This window comes from Emydura macquarii, unplaced genomic scaffold (assembly GCF_026122565.2).
Source record: "Emydura macquarii macquarii isolate MOO-44397 ecotype Brisbane River unplaced genomic scaffold, CSIRO-AGI_Emac_v2 contig_2422, whole genome shotgun sequence".
Classification (NCBI taxonomy): domain Eukaryota; kingdom Metazoa; phylum Chordata; order Testudines; family Chelidae; genus Emydura; species Emydura macquarii.
In genome coordinates this window covers 29557022-29577662 of record NW_027132559.1, presented here as the reverse complement: position 1 = coordinate 29577662, position 20641 = coordinate 29557022, and the positions used below count along the sequence as shown (strand labels likewise).

The following is a 20641-nucleotide window of genomic DNA, read 5'->3' as shown; positions in this document are numbered from 1 at the left end:
AAGTTACAGTTTTATACACTCCATCTTTTAACTTAATTGGCATCTTTTTATCACAGAGAATTAGGCTCAGCTCCCATCATTTTCATCAAGCAGTTTCGGTACAATGCCAGACATTGCTCAGGAGAGCACCACTGATAGCAACTTTTGACCCTAGCTATTTAAATTCTTTTACTCTTCTAAGCTCTCTGCCTGTAATATCCTTTATGGTGGGTTCTCCTCCCTCAGTTGTCAGAGCCTCCATCTTACCAGCATTCACTCTAAATCTCACCTGCTCAAAACTGTGTTGCCATTTTTCATAGTTGGTTTGCAGGGTCTCACAATCTTGTGCACATATCAGTAAATCATCAGTGAACAGCATATTCGAAGGCAGATCCCTTTGAATATTTTTACTCATCACATCCAAGACAACTGAAGACAAAAAAGGGTTCAATGCTGACCTCTGGTACAGGCCAATGTTTACTGGAAATTTTCTGCTATAGCGCCATTTGGTTTTAACTATAATAGTAACTCCATCATACATATCCTGGATAAGACTGACGTATCCTTCTGGTGCATCTCTCAGTCACAAGCTCCACCAAACTAATTCTTGGTACAGGATCATAGGCCTTCTCTAGTCCACAATGATCATGCCAAGTTACAGTCTTTTCTCTGAACTTCTCCATGAGGATTCGTAAGTTAAAAGTAGCATCAGCTATATTTTTTTCCTGACATAAATCTATACTGACCCTTCCAAATTTCAGCTGTTCCATGCAGATGCTTTTCAGTTGTTTTCTCCCATATTTTCATAATGTTATCAGCTGCTTTCTTCTTTCCCATATTTTTTCAAATTGCTTTTGCTTCCATACTTTTTCACTAAAATTGGGAAATGAGTTTTAAATTTAAGGCCTGTTCCAAATCCCATTATCGAAAGTGGAGAGGCCCTTTAAAGATTATGTGGTGTTATGAGACCGTGTATAAGGCTTTTAGTGACCTAGAGTTTAGCCCTTACTTATTAAAACCACCATGCCTAGTCATATATGGTGAATATTAATAAAGTTATGTCAATACTTAAAAAATGAGATCAAAAGCATTCAAGTCACATATGTTCCACATCAAAATAAAACACTTAACTATAGATTAATTTTCTACAAATTACAATATTACTACCTCTGTTGTTTTATTACTGTTATGCCGTATTCCTGACTTAACAGAATTGCTATGCAGCTAGCTTCACAGCGAGGACACACAAACTTTTCAGTTTTGTCTCAATTTAAGATTTAAAAAAGATCATGTCCAATTTGAATGTCTTGAAACAAACTAAAAACAAAATGATTGAATCTGTCATTGAGCTGTGTCACATTCCTCTAAATAAATGTCATTCCTTCCTCTTAACATCTTGAGTAAATTGTGTTCAAATAAAGCAGCCCACTTACTATCTTCCTGATCTAATAATAATTCTCCATACTCATTACTAAATACTACATGATTATATTCATCAGCTCCATTCTAGCCAAGCAATCTTTCTTTCTCCTCTACCAAATTACAAAAAAAAATTTAAAAAAAAATTACAGGACTAAATAAATAAATAAAAACATAATGATTTATGTGTATGTAGTTGTAATTCACATGAATCACCACAAGATCTTGATTCCGTCCTCCTTTTCATTACAATACCTTTTCCCAAATCCCAACAAAATCATTATTATATCCAAATTCTTATTCTCTTATTGAACCTTTTGTTTTCTTCCAAATTGGAATTTAGGAATCTTGGAAGTTTTCTGATTGTTTCTGTATTTACACAACACACAGGTTTTGTTCTGGAGAATCCCCTAAACTACCAACTTACATTTTAATTAAGGATTACTACATAGTTTCTGGTACTCAGACTTCATATAAGCAGGGATCAAAGTGAGTAGTGAGTAGAATTTGCATTCCTTTGGGTAAAAATAAAACATCTGCTCTTCCATATTTTAATATTAATATAAAAATGTGCTCTAAAGAGATGTAAACAAAGTGCAGCCTTTTGAAAGTTGAACTAATAATGCTGCTCCTTTAAATACAACATCAGTTCAAATAACTTATATCTGGATCATGGTCAGATTCTTTCTCAAAGGTGCTTACACTTGTGACCTTCTTGGATTAGAGATAATACTCTTATCTATTAAGCAATTATATTTCAGTATTGATGTGCTTGTATAGTTATTATAACAAACCTTTGAGTAAAACTGGCCATCTTGATGCTCCACATTTTGCCTAACAATTTCTGAGAATGATAATCGTCAAAGATAGATGAATTTTAGAAATGTAAGGAATACGTGTTAGCGTGTCCTTGGAGCGTATGGCTTTATGTTGACAAACTGGCTACAGATGATGATCAGATCTAAGAGCAGCAGCATTTATAGTGATTTGCTCTTATTGAATGGAAATAAATGGAAATAAGTGACACAACAAAGGACAGCAAACACCTGTGCAGTACAAATCAGATTCCCCCCTTCCTTCCTCCCTCCCCTCCCCCCGGGGGATCAGAAGAAGATAGAAAATTGATATACTGAGAGTTTATCAACTATTTGAGTCTTGGGTTCCCTTTTCATCCAGAATCCCTAACTGTTAATATTGTTTTATATTTTAAGTTGTGAAACATCTATTTTCCTGAGAACAAAAAAAAGAGCATAGAACATGCAGATCAGAGGCAACCAGGATTTTCAGCTGCCTTTGCATGAATGAAGAGATGCCCCCAGCATAAATTAGGGCTTGAATTCAAAGCAAAGTTAGCTTGATTTACTACACTTGAATTACATCATCTTGAGCTCGCCTAGCTTTAGTGAGAGTGGCCCACACTGCGAAACAACGCTCGACCTACACATAGTGATTTGATTGGCAGCACAACTCCTTAGCTGTTAACTTGAGCTGTAGCCTGTCCCTGAGTCCTCACCACATTACTAGCTCGAGCATCAGCAACACTTGAGCTTCAATCCATGTCTTCGACAGGCCAGCTCGCTCAAGTTAAATGGGGCTTTAAACTCAAACTAGAGATTTCTGTGTGTGGATAAGAGTCAGGTTAGGAACAAAACTCAAGTTACAGCTTGAGCTAATAATGCAGTGAAGACTGCTTTGGGAGCCTAAGTTATGACAGCCTCCCTGGCTGTCCTATGGCTGCCGCACAGCCTAGAAACTCCATAGTTTCGCAGTCACACTCTTTCACCTCAGCTCTCTTCTGGCATGCCCCCATTACACTTGGGGGGTCCTTAGAGGGTAGCCTTATGGCAGTTTCTGCATTGCCTCTGCTGGGGAAATCCACCTCCAGCTGGAACTGGGGTTTTTAGAACCCCTGTACCTCACTCTAGCCCTTTTACCTGGCATGAAGGGGCCAGAGGGAAGGATGAAGATCTCACCCCAAGAGTTTCATTTTTTTAAAGTGTCAGCAGGATGTGAAAAACTAACTTTCATACATTGAAAAGCCACTAGCTGACACTGAAAGCATGAGCCAAAATTCCATACTACAGTATCAAGAAAGAATATATTTTAATCTGAAAAATAAGGAAAACTTTCGATATCTACCATAAATGCATGGAATGCTAGCTCTGTTAAATCTGCTAAATTAGGATTTTACAGCATTTTAATATGAAGGTCAGCTCATTACTAATGTTTTAGGGGGTTTTATTGGCATCTAAGTTTTAGAAGACCCAGAGCTGAATTTAAAATATTGTAGATATTGAATATTACATTACAGTTGTGACCCTTTGATGCAGTGTTTGGTGTCATGTGAGTCTGGAATGGATGTTAAGGTGGAATTTAAAGATCCCATAGTATTTTGCAAACAGAGTAGGAGGCTAGTCTGTGTTTGGTTAATGCTTAGTGCTTCTGAAAAATCCTAACCTTGCTCTGTTCACATTGAAGTCAATGACAAATTTTTCATTTAGTTCATTAGGAACAGGATTTGGCCTGAAAAAAGGAACCAAACTCTTCTTCCATTGGACTTGATGGCAAAATTCTTTTGACTTCAATAGGAGCAATGGTAAGCCAGTGTTGAGTGAGTGCTTTTCTGAAAATCCCTCCTTACCAATCAATGGTCAGAGCCGTTTGCAAACTGTGATTGTGCACATAATGCATGCTCAATTTGTATTACCTTGTGAAGTGCATTGAGGTACCTGGGGCACTGCAGAACATAAGCTGTATTGTAAAGTTATTTTTTATATGGCTGGGATCCTCGAAAAAGCTGCTGAAGGGAGTTAAGCACCTAAGTCCCATTGTGGAGTTTCATTGGGGATTGGGCACCTGACTCCCATACACTCCTTTGAAAATCCCAGGGAGCCAGCGTTCCTTGACTTCTGCCATGCTTTCCAGTGGTTGGCTGTATATTATATCCTTGAGAATGTGATCCATAGCCACTGTCTATTCATTTCAGCGGAGCAATAAGTGTTTTTGGTGCACACATAAGAGACTTGTGATAATGCAAGTGTGTCACATTTAGAATAATTTAAAATAAGACTCAATGAATATTCTACAAAGCAACAGAGAAGCCCACTTAATACCATTATATCCTGTTTTATATTTATGTTAAATGATCTTAGTACATCTCTTCTGCAAACAAAGGTAGCTTGAAATAATCTAATAATCAGTTGCTCCTGGTATCTGGTTACATGACTTCAAATTGAAATGTTAAAATAGCTGCCAGTTCAGATTAGATTTTTAATAAATTATTTAATTTGATCCAGTAGCTGTATTTCATTTGATCTTGTAATATTTAAAGTGGTTTTGAAGGATGAAGTGCAGGTTATGTTTGTTTGTTTTTTTATTTGAGGCAAAAATGAAAATATACTTCAGGATTGTATATTGAGTTGTGCTGTACAGTGGGTAGAATTTTCCTGGTTTTACTGTTACATTTAAAACTACCTATAAAGCTTGTGGTAAAATTTAATTCAAGTGTATGATGCCTTGGTGGCTCATGAGGCAATTATTTTGTTTTTGTTTAAAATCACTTCTCTAAAGATCTAATCTTTTACAGATATTTTACAGATATTTAATTGGGTTAAATAAAAAAAGTTTTTAAATCAGTCGTTTTTAAACATATACCTTTACAAAATTCTGGCAAAATATATTGCAGAAGTACATTCAGAATATTTCTGCCAAAAATAAGAACAGATTGTTTCCTACCATGCTATTCCTTTAGTATCATTGCTTGGCTGTGCTCTAGTTTTGGCTGTGTGTATTAGATCTTACTACATGCAGCAGAAGAAGACTTTGAAATGCTGCAATTCCAAGTTAACTTTCAGCATCACATTAGGGGGGCAACCTGCACAGCCACACTTGTTTTCTCATGTTACCCTGAGAAAGGCCATTTACAGGAAGCTTCCATATGATACCACTTTCAGTGCTCTGCTTTAGTCATGTTTAGTGTGTCCAGGAAAAGAACCTCCTGACCTGGCCCAATTAACAAAGATGTTGTTTCATCAGTATTGTCATTTTCTTCATTTGTAATCTAATTAATTTTGAATAGATAAATACATTAGTCTTGCTAATCCAAAAAAGGAAAATCATAATTTTAGGAATTTTATTTTTAAAAGAATCAGGCAACAATTTGCTGGCAAATCATACAGATATGTAACTGTGAATTATCCTTCTTCTCAGTCTTTTGTCTCCTACTTCTAAGATCATGAATGTTCGTTGGGTTTTATTTTGTTTGTTTGTTGTTTTTCTTCTATATAGCAGGTGCATAGCTATGGATGGGCCTGGGTAGCCATGGCCCACCCACTTTGAAAGCAGACCCACCCAATCTGTTGCTTCTGCTACCAATGCCCCGCTTAAGCTACCCTGGAGCGTCAGGCAGCTTTTGGCCAGTCACTACCTGAACTTCCTGCTTACGGCCACATGACTGGAAGCAGGAAGTTCAGGAAGTGACCTGTGGAGAATCACTAAGCTGCCCGAAGTTCCAGTTGCTAAAGTAACTGGAGCATCCGGCAGCTTAGTTTCTTTGCCCAGTCGCTACCTGAACTTGATCGGAAGCAGGAAGTGGCCCAGGCCCACTGAAGTCAATCACAGGCTGTGCCGGAAAATCACTTCTGGCTATGCCCCTGCTATATAGTGAACCAAAGTCTTCTGGGGCTTTTCTCTGTGATGGACCAAATGCTACATTTTCATCTCCATAGATTCCAGTGCCAGAAGGAACGTTTGTGATCATCTAGTCTGATCTCCTATATAACACAGGCCATAGAACTTTTTCCCAAAATAATTCCTAAAGCTTATCTTTTAGAAGAACACCTGATCTTGATTTAAAACGTTTAAGTGATAGAAAATCCACCACAAACCTTGGTAAATTGTTTCAATGGTTAATTACTCTTACCATTAAAAATTGATGTCTTACTTCCAGTCCAAATTTGTCTAGTTTCAACTTCCAGCCATTGGATCATATTACAATTTTCTCTGCTATATTGAAGAGCCCATTATTACATATTTGTTCCCCATGTTGGAATTTTATAGAAGGTAGTCAAGGCACCCTTTAGCCTTCTCTTTCTTCAGTAGATTGAGCTCTTGGAATCTATTACTATAAGGCAGGTTTTCTAATCCTTTAATCATTCTTGTGGCTCTTCTCTGAATCCTCTCCAATTTGTCAAATCCTTCTTTAATAGCGGATACCAGAACTGGTCGCAGCATTCCAGCAATGGTCGTACCAGTGCCAAATACAGAAGTGAAATTACCTCCCCATTCCTACTCAAGATTCCCCTCTTTATGCATCCCAGGATTGTATTGAGCTCTCCCTGTGATGCTGTGGCCCAAAGAGTTATGTTCAGCTCTCTAGAATCTCTTTCAGAATCCACCAGCATGCTAAAATCTCTTTCAGAATCACTGCTTCCCAGGACAAAGTCCCCCAACCTGTAAGTATGTCCTACATCCTTTATTCCTAGATGTATGCATTTCCATTTAGTCATGTTAAAATGCATGCTGTTTGCTTGTGCCCAGTTTACCAACTTATCCAAATTGCTCTGTCCCCTTCATTTTTTATTACGCCCCCAATTTTTGTGTCATCTACAAACTTTATCACTTTATCAGGGACAGTCTGTACATTGCAGTTCAAAGGAGATGTTTTTCCTTTCTGTACTTTGGAGCCAGCAAGACTGACGCTTTCTTCCTTTGATATGATATTTTCGAACTTTGAATATCCTGCGTTCAGTTGCCTTTTTATAATTTATGAATTGCATGGATGTTAATGCTTCAAAGAGAGGAAGAAAACTATATGAACCTCATTATTATTTAATTAACCCATTCATTTTATCTCTGTAGTTATCACTTACTGTAAATACTGTCTTGCCCTTTTTTTGCAGAAAAGGCTTAAAGAACGTTTGCTTTTTCATTAACATAACAGGTGGGATTTTCAAAGGAGCCTAAGTGACATTGGACACAAGTTCCATTGAGTTTTTTTTTTAAATGGGACTTGTGCTTAAATCACTTTATTTAGGCTTTTTTGAAAAAAATCCACCCAATAAGCCTAAAAAGTGTTCTTTAGTTTCTTGTAATTCACTTGCTGGTGGTTTAAATGTAGCTTCACTGGGGAAGCAATTCTTAATTGCTTTTAATATGTAGCAGCGTGTGCATATATTTGCTTTACGGAGTGGTAACATAGAGAATTAACTAGGGTCCTGATTTAGCACAGTTTTTGTGACTGGTGTTTTTCCACTGCTGTAAATTTACTTAAAGTGTAAACTCTTTGTGGAAGAGACCTTGGGCTTGATCCTTGCCCCATCTTGTGCTCTTTGTACTGATAGAGTGAAACACAAGGGAGAGAAAGCTGCTTTAGCAGCTATCTGGCAGTTCTCCTTGAATATGGGAATACCCAGATGGTATGAAGTTGCTGCACTTTGGGCCAATAAGGGGTCATTAAAGCCAGAACTAGTTAGAACAGTTCTAACAGGCTGTTCTAATATACACCAGGGGCCAAACTAGTGCTGACTGACCCAGACCTCACCTTATCATGGATCAGGGGGATGGAAAGACACTTATATGCCTCCCTTTCCTCCTCAAGTGCACTGGGCATGGCTCTGATGCACCTGAAGACCTAGACACTTGGCTTCAGTGTTATCCATTTTGCATTGTGCCTGCTGCAGCCTACTACAAATAAGCATGGCAGAATAATCCCTCCAGTGTATGTTGCTATGTAAGGTGTGCCATGTGATGCACTGAGGCGTTTTGCTATAGTTGAAAGTCACAAAAATACCCAAAAACCATTGGGGCAGAAGAGAAGTAAATATTACTGATACTGTCATGAAACTAAACAAGAGTTCAATCCATTAATTAAATGGCTTGCAGTTCACATTCCAAGGAAGATGACACATTGATAAGTCTTCACAGAAAGGTGATCTAGAGTATTTTAATAAATGAAAACTAAGTTATGCTGCAGACACTTCATTGTTGATGCTCTTCTTACCTACATGAAAAGGATGTTATTGATCTCATGTAGACGTAGAAGGGATGTGTATTTGTTTTGAAGGTTAGGTTGTTGTCCGGCTATACTGAAAGAAGGACCCCACTTCATCTAGGCCATAGTGAGGGAAAAATTCCTTCCCAGCCCCTCTCCCCCGCCACACTGACCCACACACCCCTGTTGTAGCAGCTTCTGACCTCTTCCCCCCCCCACACCCTCAACGCACTGTTCCCTTTTCCTTGGCAAGCCAGACAACAGTCTCCCCCGCCCCTGCACTTAAAGGCACTTAATATAGTTTTAATCAACTTTATTTGATTGATTTTGATTTATTTAATCAATTGCAACTTTATTAGTAGATGTCTGGGACTACCTGGCAGATAACAGTGTGCAGTGCAGGTAACTCCATGTTCATTCAATAACTACCCTTGGGCTTCTGCCAGCCCCCCTTTTTTCCATCCATGTCCCCCAGCTAACCCATTGCTGGGACCTTACCGTCCACCCCCTGCTCCCCCCAGACAAGGGTTAAGGTGGGCTATAAGAAAGAGGGGTTGGCTCCCTGCAGTACCATTCATAGGAGCCCCAAACACCTCCCTGTTCCATTCCTTTAACCAACGCCTACTTTTTAAGTCCTTTACCAAGCCATTTATCCCATTACTGAATGCCTTCGCTATGGAGTATCTGCGCTGGACATCCGCCACAAGGAGGCACCAGCATTTAGCTTGGCAGGTCCCCAGACATCTCCCAATGCCCTTTCAGATTGGCCAAAAACCTAAGTCTGATAGGTGAACCCCATCCTCCCGATATAACTCTGGTGCCCATACGCTTTGCCAGGATGCGAAATTAGTGACCCTCATATGGCCGCAGAAATTTGGCCAACTCCCTATTCACATATCTCTTCACCTTGTGTACTCGGGGAGGGGGGGAGGTCCACACTGCACCCTGTCAGACCCTGCTTTGAAGCATGTCCAACCACACAATTTTTACTCCTGGAAAAAGTTCAAGATCAGCTTCAAGTCCCTCTTCTCTCAAGAATAGCCTTGAGCAAGATCCCCTTCTGTCCACTATGACATATGGTGGCAAGGATATGCACAAGATTCCCAAGAACGTTAACTGTGATGGGATGATGTAAATCCTCCTTGGGGCCATTGGTACATGACCACCCCACCAGAAACCTTCAAACTAAGAAACCGCTGCAAGAATCTGGATAACCATCTAGCCTACCGATGAACATAATGGCTGAGAGGTGATTCAAGATTTTTGAGGATGCTAAGTTGGTAGGTTGCCACTGACACCATGTGCCACAGCATCCGCTTCTCCATAATGGGCCATATCTGTGGCCAGCCTGCCCAATCCTGGAACTGCATGAAATCATTAAAACTGCTCTCATAGCTCTGCCATGTTTGCAGAGCCACAAATCTCCATGCTACATGTCAAACGTCCTATGCCATGGTTCCATAGTGCTAGCGACATTGGCTCGGGTTCCTGGCTGGCTCCTAATGCCAGCTCTGAAAATGAGACAAGGCATCTGCTAAGCCTCGACCCCGGAAAGATGAAGATGGAATCGATATTCTCCTGGAGTCTGTTGGGGGGCCAAGCCTCGGGGGAGAAAAACCCATGAGTTCTCTACGGCCCTGCAACTCTGCCCTCAATTTGTTCCTGCGGAATCATTGCCTTAACAAGCTGCTTTGCCTATTCCATGGAAAAAGAGCTTCTCATGCCTGGGGTTACCCCTTTTCAATCTCTCCGCCCTTCCGGCCACACTAATCCACACCCCATTTTGCAGCACTTTCTGATGTCTCTCCCCTCCACACCTGTAAAGCATGTTCCCTTTCCCTCAGCAAACAGGACAATGGCCATCCTGCTTAAATCTGCGGTATAGTCATTTTTCCAGTACGACTTTTAACTTACTGTAGTAGTTTGTCTGAAACTTGCATGTCAAAATATGTATGCAGTGAACAAAATGTCACTTGACATTGTAAGCTAAACTTTAAATTTACAGTTTTCCAAGGCAGCAAATTATATAGTACAGCTATATGTAAATTTTACAGCTACTTGATGCAAATTAAGTAAAAATAAATATGAATTTCAGACAGCAACAACACTGAATTTAGTAAGTATTCAAATCATGTTTGGGTGGTTCCTGAAATGGCACCACAGGCAAAGTCAGATCCACTGTATTTGCTCCTTTGTATGTTACTCTTGTAAATATTCTTTTGTATTGATGCATCACTGCCTTTAGGTATGATGAGCTGAGACTGTTCCATTTTTTTGTCACATGCAAAAGAAAAGGATAACGTTTCTTTAAGCTCGTATTTCCAAACTTTTGTTTCATATCCGTTTGTGATGTATACAGTAACTGTTGACGTTTTCTGAGACATGCAAAGTATTCATTCACCTAGATACAAATTCTGATGAATGCACCTACCCTTACAGAGGCAGATGTTTCCATGCAAAGGAGAATTAGTAGTGAATTGCCTCTAGATGGCAACTATTGGGTGCCACCCTTGAAATGTCATGGAGCAGAGTACTGTCATGCAGAAGAGGTGGAAGGCAAGAGAAGGGTATGCCCAGGGGATATGTCTTCAGATCCCTAGCTATTGCCCCTTGTAGAGAGGGGATGCAAGCACTAGGGAAACTGCTGTAGCCTCATAGCTTCAGTAGCAACCACAGAGTAGCTCCCAAGAAGGTATTCCTACCCCTTTGAAATCTAGCCTAATTAGGAATGGCATAGCTTCCGAGCTATGTTCTCGTTAACGCCAGTGCCTTGCAAATTGTGATGCCTGAATGTTAGAATGTAAAGAAAATGGATATAATTCATTATCACAGCCAACATTTCATTTGCACGTTTTATAGTGTATAAGCTATTCTGCCTTAATAGACAGAAAACCCACACTCAATCTTTGCAGTGACTGTAGATTCATTTACTATATTTTGAATTCCTTTTAGGGTTCTTTGTTTTTCAATTTGTGTCCTAGGGGTATATTGTATAAATACCATGAGCTTTACAGTTTTCAGTATACTTGTTTTCAGTATTGTTACGGAGCAAGATCGTACAATTGTTGCTGTTTGTATTCTTAAGAAGAACTGTAGAATGAGAAGTTGTTTTTTTTCTTCTAGGTCTACCACTTAAAATCAATATTAGTTGGATTGTTCTTTGTGTAGAATTTGCCTGTGTAATGTCAGTAATTTATTAGACTAAAAAGGCTTCAGAATTCAAATGTGGTCTTCTGACTTTACAAGAAATTGTGCAGACCATGGAACTGCAGACTAGCTAATCTATCAGTAAGTTTTATATGTTGCTAGTAACACTAAATTTTCACTTATGTATAAGAAAATCTATATACAACCCCTCCCACAAACATAGGGCCAATTCCTGCCTCATGTAACGCCACTGAAATCAGTGGAATTACAGTAGGAATTAATTTGATCTCTTGAGTATAAATCATAGTTAAGACTAACACTGTCCTGAACACACACCTAATTTAAGAAGGGGAGAGATGTAGTGAGGCGGTTTGTGAGAGAAAGATGGAGGTAATGGTTTTTAAGCACTGAGCTACGGCTCTTTTTCATGTTAATAGGAATCATGGACCAAAGTTCCTGGATTAAAAACTCAGAGTAGCTACTTTAACTTAGATTTGCTTGTTTTATCATAGTTTGTTCAAAGATTTACAGTTAATATCCATGTATTTAACTTCACAGCCATGGGATAAATTTATATAGAACCTGATCCAAAGGCTATTTACTTCAATAGGTTTTGGATTAGGCCCAAACATCATATATGCAGAAGTGCTATATGTGATATATTTGTAATTTATCATATGCCTGTGAATACATCATTTGGCCACTAATTCATTTCCCCCGGATATATTCTGAATTACAGTTGTAACAATGGCTTTCGTAATGAGAATACTTAAGTGCTAGTAACTGGATTGATCTCGCCAACTCAGTTCACATAAACCACTGAATAGTTATAAATGGGAGTGTCTCTTTTATCACCTCTCATCTAGTCCTCCTCATACTTAATTCTTTACAAAAAGTGTTGCCTACACAAATCAGTTAATCAAAATTTTAATCTATGCAAAATATAGTTTCTTTAGTAATTCAAACTTTCGTTGTATTCAGAGTTACACTTCAGGGTTTCTAAAAGATGTTAGTGTTCTTTGTGGAATGGACCATACATACATTATGCACAAATGCATTTTATGCTTCATTTCTAACTTTTAGAGTTTCATTGTTTCCAAGTCCATTTTAAGAAAAGTAAATAATTAGGCTCCAATCCAGCAAAACACTTAAGCCTGTGTTTAACTTTAAGTATACGAATAGTTCAATTAATTTAAATCAGTAAGCATCTTAGGCAACTCTTGACAAATCCAGTCAACAAAATGCTCATAAAACTCTGTAGTGATTTCCCTCAAATCCTGTCCTAGTTCCTGTCTTTAAAAAAAATAAAAAAATCTACCCTTCAAAGCATTTTGCTTCCCTTTTTTCCCACCTCCCCCACACTTCAGAACTGACATCCAGTCTTGCTTGCATGGAACAGAGGTTTCCCAACCGGCTCACATTACCATCTTCCTCTCAGCTTCGGCAAAAGCCCTTGTGCTGAGCAGCATGAGAAGTGTGTGTAGATATATAGGAGGTGACAGCTGAGAATCTGCTGGCTCAAAGCTGCAGCTGCCAGAATCAGCAAGAAGAAAGGGCCACTGAGTAGGTGGAAGACTTGTTGACATGTTCCGAGCCCAGCAGTGTTACAGCTGTATCCTGCTGTTGCAGTTCCATTGTATAATTACCTGGAACAAATTTACAGAGCCCTAGGCTTTCCTGGCCATACCAGGAGTCTTGACAGTCAGTAAGTCATAGTTGCCAGAGGCTTTTCGAAAGAGGGGGAGGTAAGTTTGAAATCTTGCCTCCCTTCCACTATAATCCTGTGCCACTTTAATCCCTCACTGTCTATTATAAAAGCTAAATTGGATTTAATATCCATTTAATATTGAGGAATACACAGTGAGACTTGTACAGATTCATTGGCCTGTATTGTACAGTTGAAAGCCTGGAATGGAATTGAGGAAGAGGTTTGTAATAGGAGAAAAGCAAAGGGGTCTTGAACAAGCTTATTTTAAGTAAACATTCAAAACAGTATAGAAATGTTTATCCTTTCCCCTGCAGTTTTTCCTTATCTTCCTATTAGCCATTATTATAAAAGATGATTGCCTGATTAATGCACAGAGCGTGTGAATCCCCATTAAGGGTCAGATTCTGCCACCCTTGCTCATGTTAAGTAGTACCTTATATTTTGAATAGTTCCATTGAAACCACTAAGGCTGTCCAAAGAGTAAGGTACATACTACGCACCAAGAGCAAGTGTGGCAGAATGTGGGACCATTTTCACCATTGTTGTTCATGTTGGGTAGCCTGACTCCATAAGAAGTACTATTGAAGTCAGTGCACTGCTTTTGAAGTAAGGTACTATTCCATGTGAAGCTATCAGAATCTGGCCTTTCTACTAGATGTGCACACAGATGCTACTTTTTATATGCAATGTTTGATTGCTTGCTGTCAAGAAGAGTTGCATCGTTTTTAAAATTAAGCTGTAGGTTTGAAGGCTTTCTGTAGGGACTATGACTGCATGTGCTTTATACTAAAAAACTACATTTGTGCCTCTAAAAATAGATATTTTGCATAAAAAAATTAACAATTTAATTTCAGTAAATCAAATGTTAATAATGAAAAACTGATAAATATTGTGAGAAATACGGTTCTATATCTAAATATGCCCTACTTTTAGCAGTGCAATTTTAAAAAGCAGCAATTGGTAAGAATTGTACCAAGCACATGCTAAAAAGGAACATTTATTGTAGCCCAGATCATTAGTGTTGGAATGCAATATTCTCCAGTAGCATGCTATTAAAGTTAAACATGTTATGAATGATTAGGGCAGAAAATGTCATAAGCATTCTACTTAGGCAAAGGAAATGTTGATATTTAACATACTTCATTGCATCTATAGCATAAGGCTATCATGATTTAGACAGATGCAATGTAACCTTATGAATATATTACATTTTGTAATAGTTAAAAATGGTGTTAAAAAGTTAGAGAGGGTGCAAAATTTGAGAGGGTGAAGAGAAGTGCCACAAAAATGATCCAACGGCTGGAGAAGATGCCTTATAATGAGAGATTTAAGAGTTCAATTTCATGAGTTTATCAAAAAGAAGATTGGAGAGATGACTTGACTACAGCGTATAAATACTTTCAAGGGGAGAAAATACTGGGTACTAAAGGGCTCCTCCTCAGTCTGGCGGAGAAAAGCATAACATAAGACTGGAAGGGACCTCCTGGATCATTGAGTCCAGTCCCTTGCTTTTGCAGGTAATCATGTACCAAGAACACGTGGCTCAAAGTTAAAGCCAGACAAATTCAAATTAGCAATCAGGCACAAATTTTAACAGTGAAAGTGATTAATCATTGGAACAAGCCACCTAGGAAAGTGATAGGTTTTCCATCTCGTGTGGTCTTCAAATCAAAACTTTGGATGGCTTTCTGGGAGACATGGTTTAGTCAAACACACGTTATTAGGCTCAATGCAGGGGTAGCTGGGTGAAGTTCTATGGCCTGTGTTATACCAGGTGTCAGACTACACAACTTAATGATTCTCTCTCGCCTTAAAATCTGCATAGTATGATACTCATTTTTCTAATGTGCATACTGTTATTTTGGGTTTTTTTTAATAAGTTTCTTGGTAACATTTAATTTCTTCTCTTCTACCCAATAAAGAAAATGCTATCCCTGGGGCCAGATTTTTTTGGATAGATGTGAAATTGAGGGTTAAACTGTGGGATTTAAATTTTTAAAAATGGGAGAAGGCATACAATATTTTAAATATATCTTTTGGTCACGGTAAATGACAAGGCTAGGACCCTGTGTGGGAGGTGAGATTCCCTATTATAATGGTCTTGAATTTGGAGAAATTAATGTTGTAAAAATAGTTTGTTTAGATAATCTACATCAGAATGTAATTCAAGGATAGTAGTAGTGGTCATTATCACCCCCATTTACTTTCCTAATAGACTATTGCTGTCCATTGGGAATTATTTAATGCTAGACGGTAAAACAAGGAGAAAGCGCTGTGTAATGGAAGAATTGGAATCATAAACATCAGTGCTGTAAGCAGTCATCTAAGTAATTGATAATCATTTAGAATGTCTATCCACCATTTCAAGCAAGTAGAGTCATTCCACCCTATCAGTGTCCCTTTCACAAGCAAGTGAAGTGCACACACACTGTCCGAGCCCCCATTCTGCTTGTCACATCACACAATCATTGCACATTCAAATTCATAATAAAGTATTTCCTTTTGTTAGATATCTGACTTCTTTCCGAATGCCATGGGATTCTCTCCTTGAAAAATTGCTATGTTTATAAGTTATTTCACTTTCATAATCTGTGATGCTTACAAAATTTATTGCAATTCACATGAGACCTGATCCGAAACCCACTGAAATCAGTGGAAAAACTCCCATCCGGTGGTTGGGGGAATGATAGCCAGTGTCACAATGAGACCAACTGGAAATCTTGTATGCATTTTTAAAATTATTTGTACATGTGCCTTGAGCTCTGGAGAGGTGCATTTAAAAAGCATCAGTATAAATAAGCACCCCCTGAGTGAGGAAGAGACATCAGCCCCAATTCAGGAAAACACATAAGCATGTCCTTAACTTTAAACACGTGTCTTAAGTCGTATTGAAGTCAATAGATCTCAGGCATGGGCTTAAGCACTTCTCCGAACTGGGGTTAGAGAGAGTATTCCAAATTAGGTAGGGTATTATGGATCAAAATCTGATTTTACCAGGAAACGTGAGTAGCCTTAATTCAGTCTTTGAAGCACAGAATATTATCAACATGCTACTAAGCAATCAGACAGCAATGCTATATATTAACAACAGTCATTCAGTAATTTTCAAGGCTAGCCCCATGAATGTATTGCAGTATTCTAGTGTGTATTTGCAGACAAGTAGTACCAGTCCAATCACATCAATGTGCAGTTACTTTTGTTGATACTTTTGCTTGATAAAGTCTATAAAAGCATAGCATCTGTGATTAAATATACTATTGACCAATTGAAATGCATGACTTGATGCATGACAAATAAATTAATCCAGCATTGGTAGAGAGCTGACGCAGATTTTTGTTTTAAACAGAAGCGTAAAATTACCAAAAGGCATTGGAATTTTGATATCTTTTAATAGGTTTTCATTCAGCAAGATGCTGTCGTCATTTTGTTTTGTGACTGATCCAGAAAAGGATGCTTGGTAAAAGGACTGTAAACTTTGCAAGTATTAGCAGAGTTAATAAAGTCAACAAAAATCTTGCTTTTGTCATCTTTCTTTGACCTCTCTCTTATTTTTCTTTCTATATTAGATCTATGCAGAAATGCTGTGGCAGCAAGCTAATGAAGACAGACAAAACTCAAGAAAAAAGACCTGCTTTGGAGTCCACCTCACAGAGGAGAAACTTAATGACTTCCATAATGAACAGATTGGACAGCTGCAGGAATTAATGCAAGAAGCCACTAAACCTAATAAGCAATTTAATATTTCTGATGACTCGGAATACAAAAACTAGGTTTTTTTAAATGCACTGAAAAGCATTTTATAGAGCTTCCTTTTTCAATTTGAATAGAACATTATTACGAAGAATAATGAAAGCTGATGATATGGTACATTCTTGGTTTTAACCTGACATATCTGTTTTCTTGTGCAATGATGAATGTTAGAATTACTCTATGGTTCCATGTTATGTATATCAGAACAAACATTTGCACTTTGTGGAACTTAGAAAATAAGCTGTATTTTAAGAATTTGGTCATATAAAAATTGTCATATGTTTTCAAAATGGAAAGCTTTATGCTAGAATTGGATTTAAGCACCTGGTAGGTCTTGATTTCAAGCCAAGTCATTATTTGTATATCATCCACTTCTTCCTTTAATAATGGAAAGGATGCAATCAACAGTAATTTTCTGATGTGGATTCAATGTGCTACTGATTTGGGTTTATTGCATTGCAATGAAGTAAACCATATTTAGAAGGATGTGTTGTTCTTTCATTTGAATGCTAGTTTTCTTCATAAGTTTTATTGTGAAATTTTCCTTAAAACAAAATGTATTCCGCTTAAAACCACTGGCTTATGAGCAAAATAAACGGTGTAACCCCTAGCATCTATCCAAGTATGATTCCCTTCCTTATCCCTGAGATCCTGCAATTTCGCAGATAGTAAATTCTCTAATCATTCATTCAGCAATAAAATAATTCTTTAGTTGAAATGAGTATGCTAAGTCATTATTATACAATTAAAATGCAAAGAAGCTTAACGGCTCAATATCAGCCCATATTCTGCTTTTATACAGAAACAAATTTTGTTATATCTAATAACAGGAATGATCCCCTGCGCCTCCTTCATGGTATTTTATAAATATCAGAAATAGATTAGACTAGTGGTTCGTGGCCTGCAGGCTGCTTGCGATCCATTTGGCACATAGCTGCAGCCCATGTGACAACCTCAGGGCCATACAGGTAGTACATAACACATAGAGAGTTGCATATGTGGCCCACAATGGTAAGTAGGTTGAGAACCACTGGATTAGACAAACTTTAATGGAAACAAAGCACTGCATTCAGCAAGACACGGTGTACCTATTGTAATGCTCAGTTCACTGCAATGTACAGATTTGTGTTTAAAAAAAAAGTTTCCTCCCATAGCCCTCCCATGTCTTCAAAATGCACAACTTATTTGCTGTTAAGGCAATTTTCTCTTCAGTATTTTAAACCTATATTTATATTATAATTATTGCTCATGTTGTTCTACTTCTGGATCTTCCACTGACTGCTCCCTGTAGAGTATTCAAGATAACATAATTTCTTTCCTCTTTAGGGACAACAGCTTTGACAAGGGAGTGCATTTACAGATGTCTCAAGCCATAGCACCATGCTGTGTTTGCCAAAGTTACTGTTCTGGGAGCTAATTCTGACAGGTTGAGGGAGTACACTATCTCCCAGCTCTTGAAACCCTCAACAGGAGTTACAGGCTGTTTATCACCATTCAAGGTTAAATCCCTAGATTCTGTACAAGGGGAACTTTTGATTGCTATGTACCATGTGCTAGCGGCATTTCTTTGCTGCTCTAGTTTGATTGTTTTTGCATTGTAGTACCACCCAAAGGCACAACTAGTATCAGGCACCCATTTTGCTAGCTACTTCAACACATAGAAAGACATGGTCCCCTCTTCCATAGCTCAAAAGTCTTTAAAAATCTAATCAAACTCCAGTTCAGGTCTTTGATAAATTTAGGAACTATGTTCAAATTTAAATTGGATTTACAGTAAATTTAGTAAGTTTCTGTAATAAGTCTATGTGAGGTTTTAATGTGGAACAGTGTGTGCTTTCATGGGAAAGCTTTAAATAACCTCACTAGTAAAACCTGTTGTTTTTATAGTTTCAAGCCCAGTGAGCACCCAACATTTTATATTTCTGCCTCTAGAACATTAATATTAGAATGTGAAAGACTGTTATTCTAAGTTAAAGGCCTCTTTCTTTGTGAGCACATAAAATGAAACCAATCTGGCTCTTAAATAACTACTTAAGTATGTTTTTAGTCATATAAAAATATTTGGTGGCAAAGTTAAATTCACCCAATTGTCTAGTAGACAAATTGATGAATAATAAGAGTAATTTGGCATATAAATATCTACATTAGAATATTTAAATGTACAATGGACCTGAAATTTATAAGGTAATTTGGGAACAATATTAATCTGTATTTAAAAAAAAAAACCCACACCTTCTCTTTTTAATAAATCCAAGGACTCAGAAGATTAATTTTGTTGAAATTCAATTTTTTCAGTTCAGTTTTTATTCTTAGTTTGTAAGTAAAACAATATTCTTTAGCTACATGTCTCATAGAAATCCATTATTGATGGAATATCTTGACACATTGTAAGTTTGATAAGACTATTGGTCATAATGAACAAATTTTGTTCCAATCCTACCAACACTGCAGGTGCTTCACTTCCCATACACGGATAGTCCCATTGAATCCTTACAAAAGCAACCAGCTACACATCAGCAAAAAACAGTAAGGGTGAAATTCTTTGTTTTATAATACAATAAATGAAAAATAAAGGACACTGGGCATCAGCCACAGCCCACCAGAACTGAAGGAGAGCAAGAAAGATGTTTCTTAACCACTATCAGGTTCCTTGAAAGCACAATATACTTAATTGATGGAGGATTTTAAACTACCTTCTGTTGGCTAATCTATGGCCAAACATGCAACAAAAAGCTTTCAAAATTAAATAGCATGTAGGTTATGATCTAAAACGTGAAGACCCAATTAGAGGAAAAGATACACTGGACCTACTTCTATTATTGAGAGAAACTGAGTATATGGGAATCTTGGGAGCCAGTTAGCTCAGGCTACTTGAATTCACTACACTAAGGAACGGGCTCATAGAACATACAATACCCACATACTACATTTCATAAAGTGGATTTTGAAGGATTAAGAAATCTAGTGAGTAAGGTCCAACTGAGAAAGTATTAAAATCCCTTAATGTAGAAGAAGGTTGGGGAGTCCATAAAGATCCATAATTAGAGCACAAACTACCCTTTCATTGGAGCAAGGGAGGGAAAAATAAAAACAAACAGCAGAAAATGTGGCTTCATGAGGAACTGATCAAAGAACTAAGTAAATTTGTGTTGTTAATCACTAGAAATGGAAAATGGAAAGGTAAACAGGAATATAGTCTGTAAATGCATGGCCTCTTCCCAGGTGCCCCCTTAGAGCAGCCCTATAGCTGTCCTCTCACCTCACTTTCCCTGTTGGGTCCCAACTACTCCATATCAGCTTATCCTCTAGTGCAGTGGTTCCCAACCTTTTTGGCTCGATGGCCACAAATATCATTTTTACAACCCTCAAGGGCCACCAGGCTATCAACTCATAAAAAATGTTTTGACGTATACACCATTAAGGACCACAAATCACTACATACTTAAAGTAAGCATTTTGATGCTACTGTGCTCATTTTTACATTCACTATTTTACACCTACAAATTACTCACCGTATGTCACACTCACAGACAAAGTACTAGTGTAGATGAGTGACTGTCACCACACACTGAAGCACATGGCCTGGCAGCTAAGCCATGGTGGGTAGCAGGCCAAACTGGAAGGCACTGATTTTTAGAGTCCTGCTC

The 20641-nt window shown here is 38.0% G+C and overlaps 1 protein-coding gene across 1 annotated transcript in view; it reads left to right on the top strand.

Moving 5' to 3' along the window:
* Positions 1–17703, top strand: part of SDHAF3 (succinate dehydrogenase complex assembly factor 3) — a 68986-nt gene extending 51283 nt beyond the window's left edge. Inside the window, exon 2 of the mRNA XM_067561690.1 lies at positions 16811–17703. Coding sequence (XP_067417791.1) covers positions 16811–17014 — 204 coding nt within the window. The 3' untranslated portion in view covers positions 17015–17703. The remainder of the gene's footprint in view (positions 1–16810) is intronic.
* The last annotated feature ends 2938 nt before the right edge of the window (positions 17704–20641 follow it).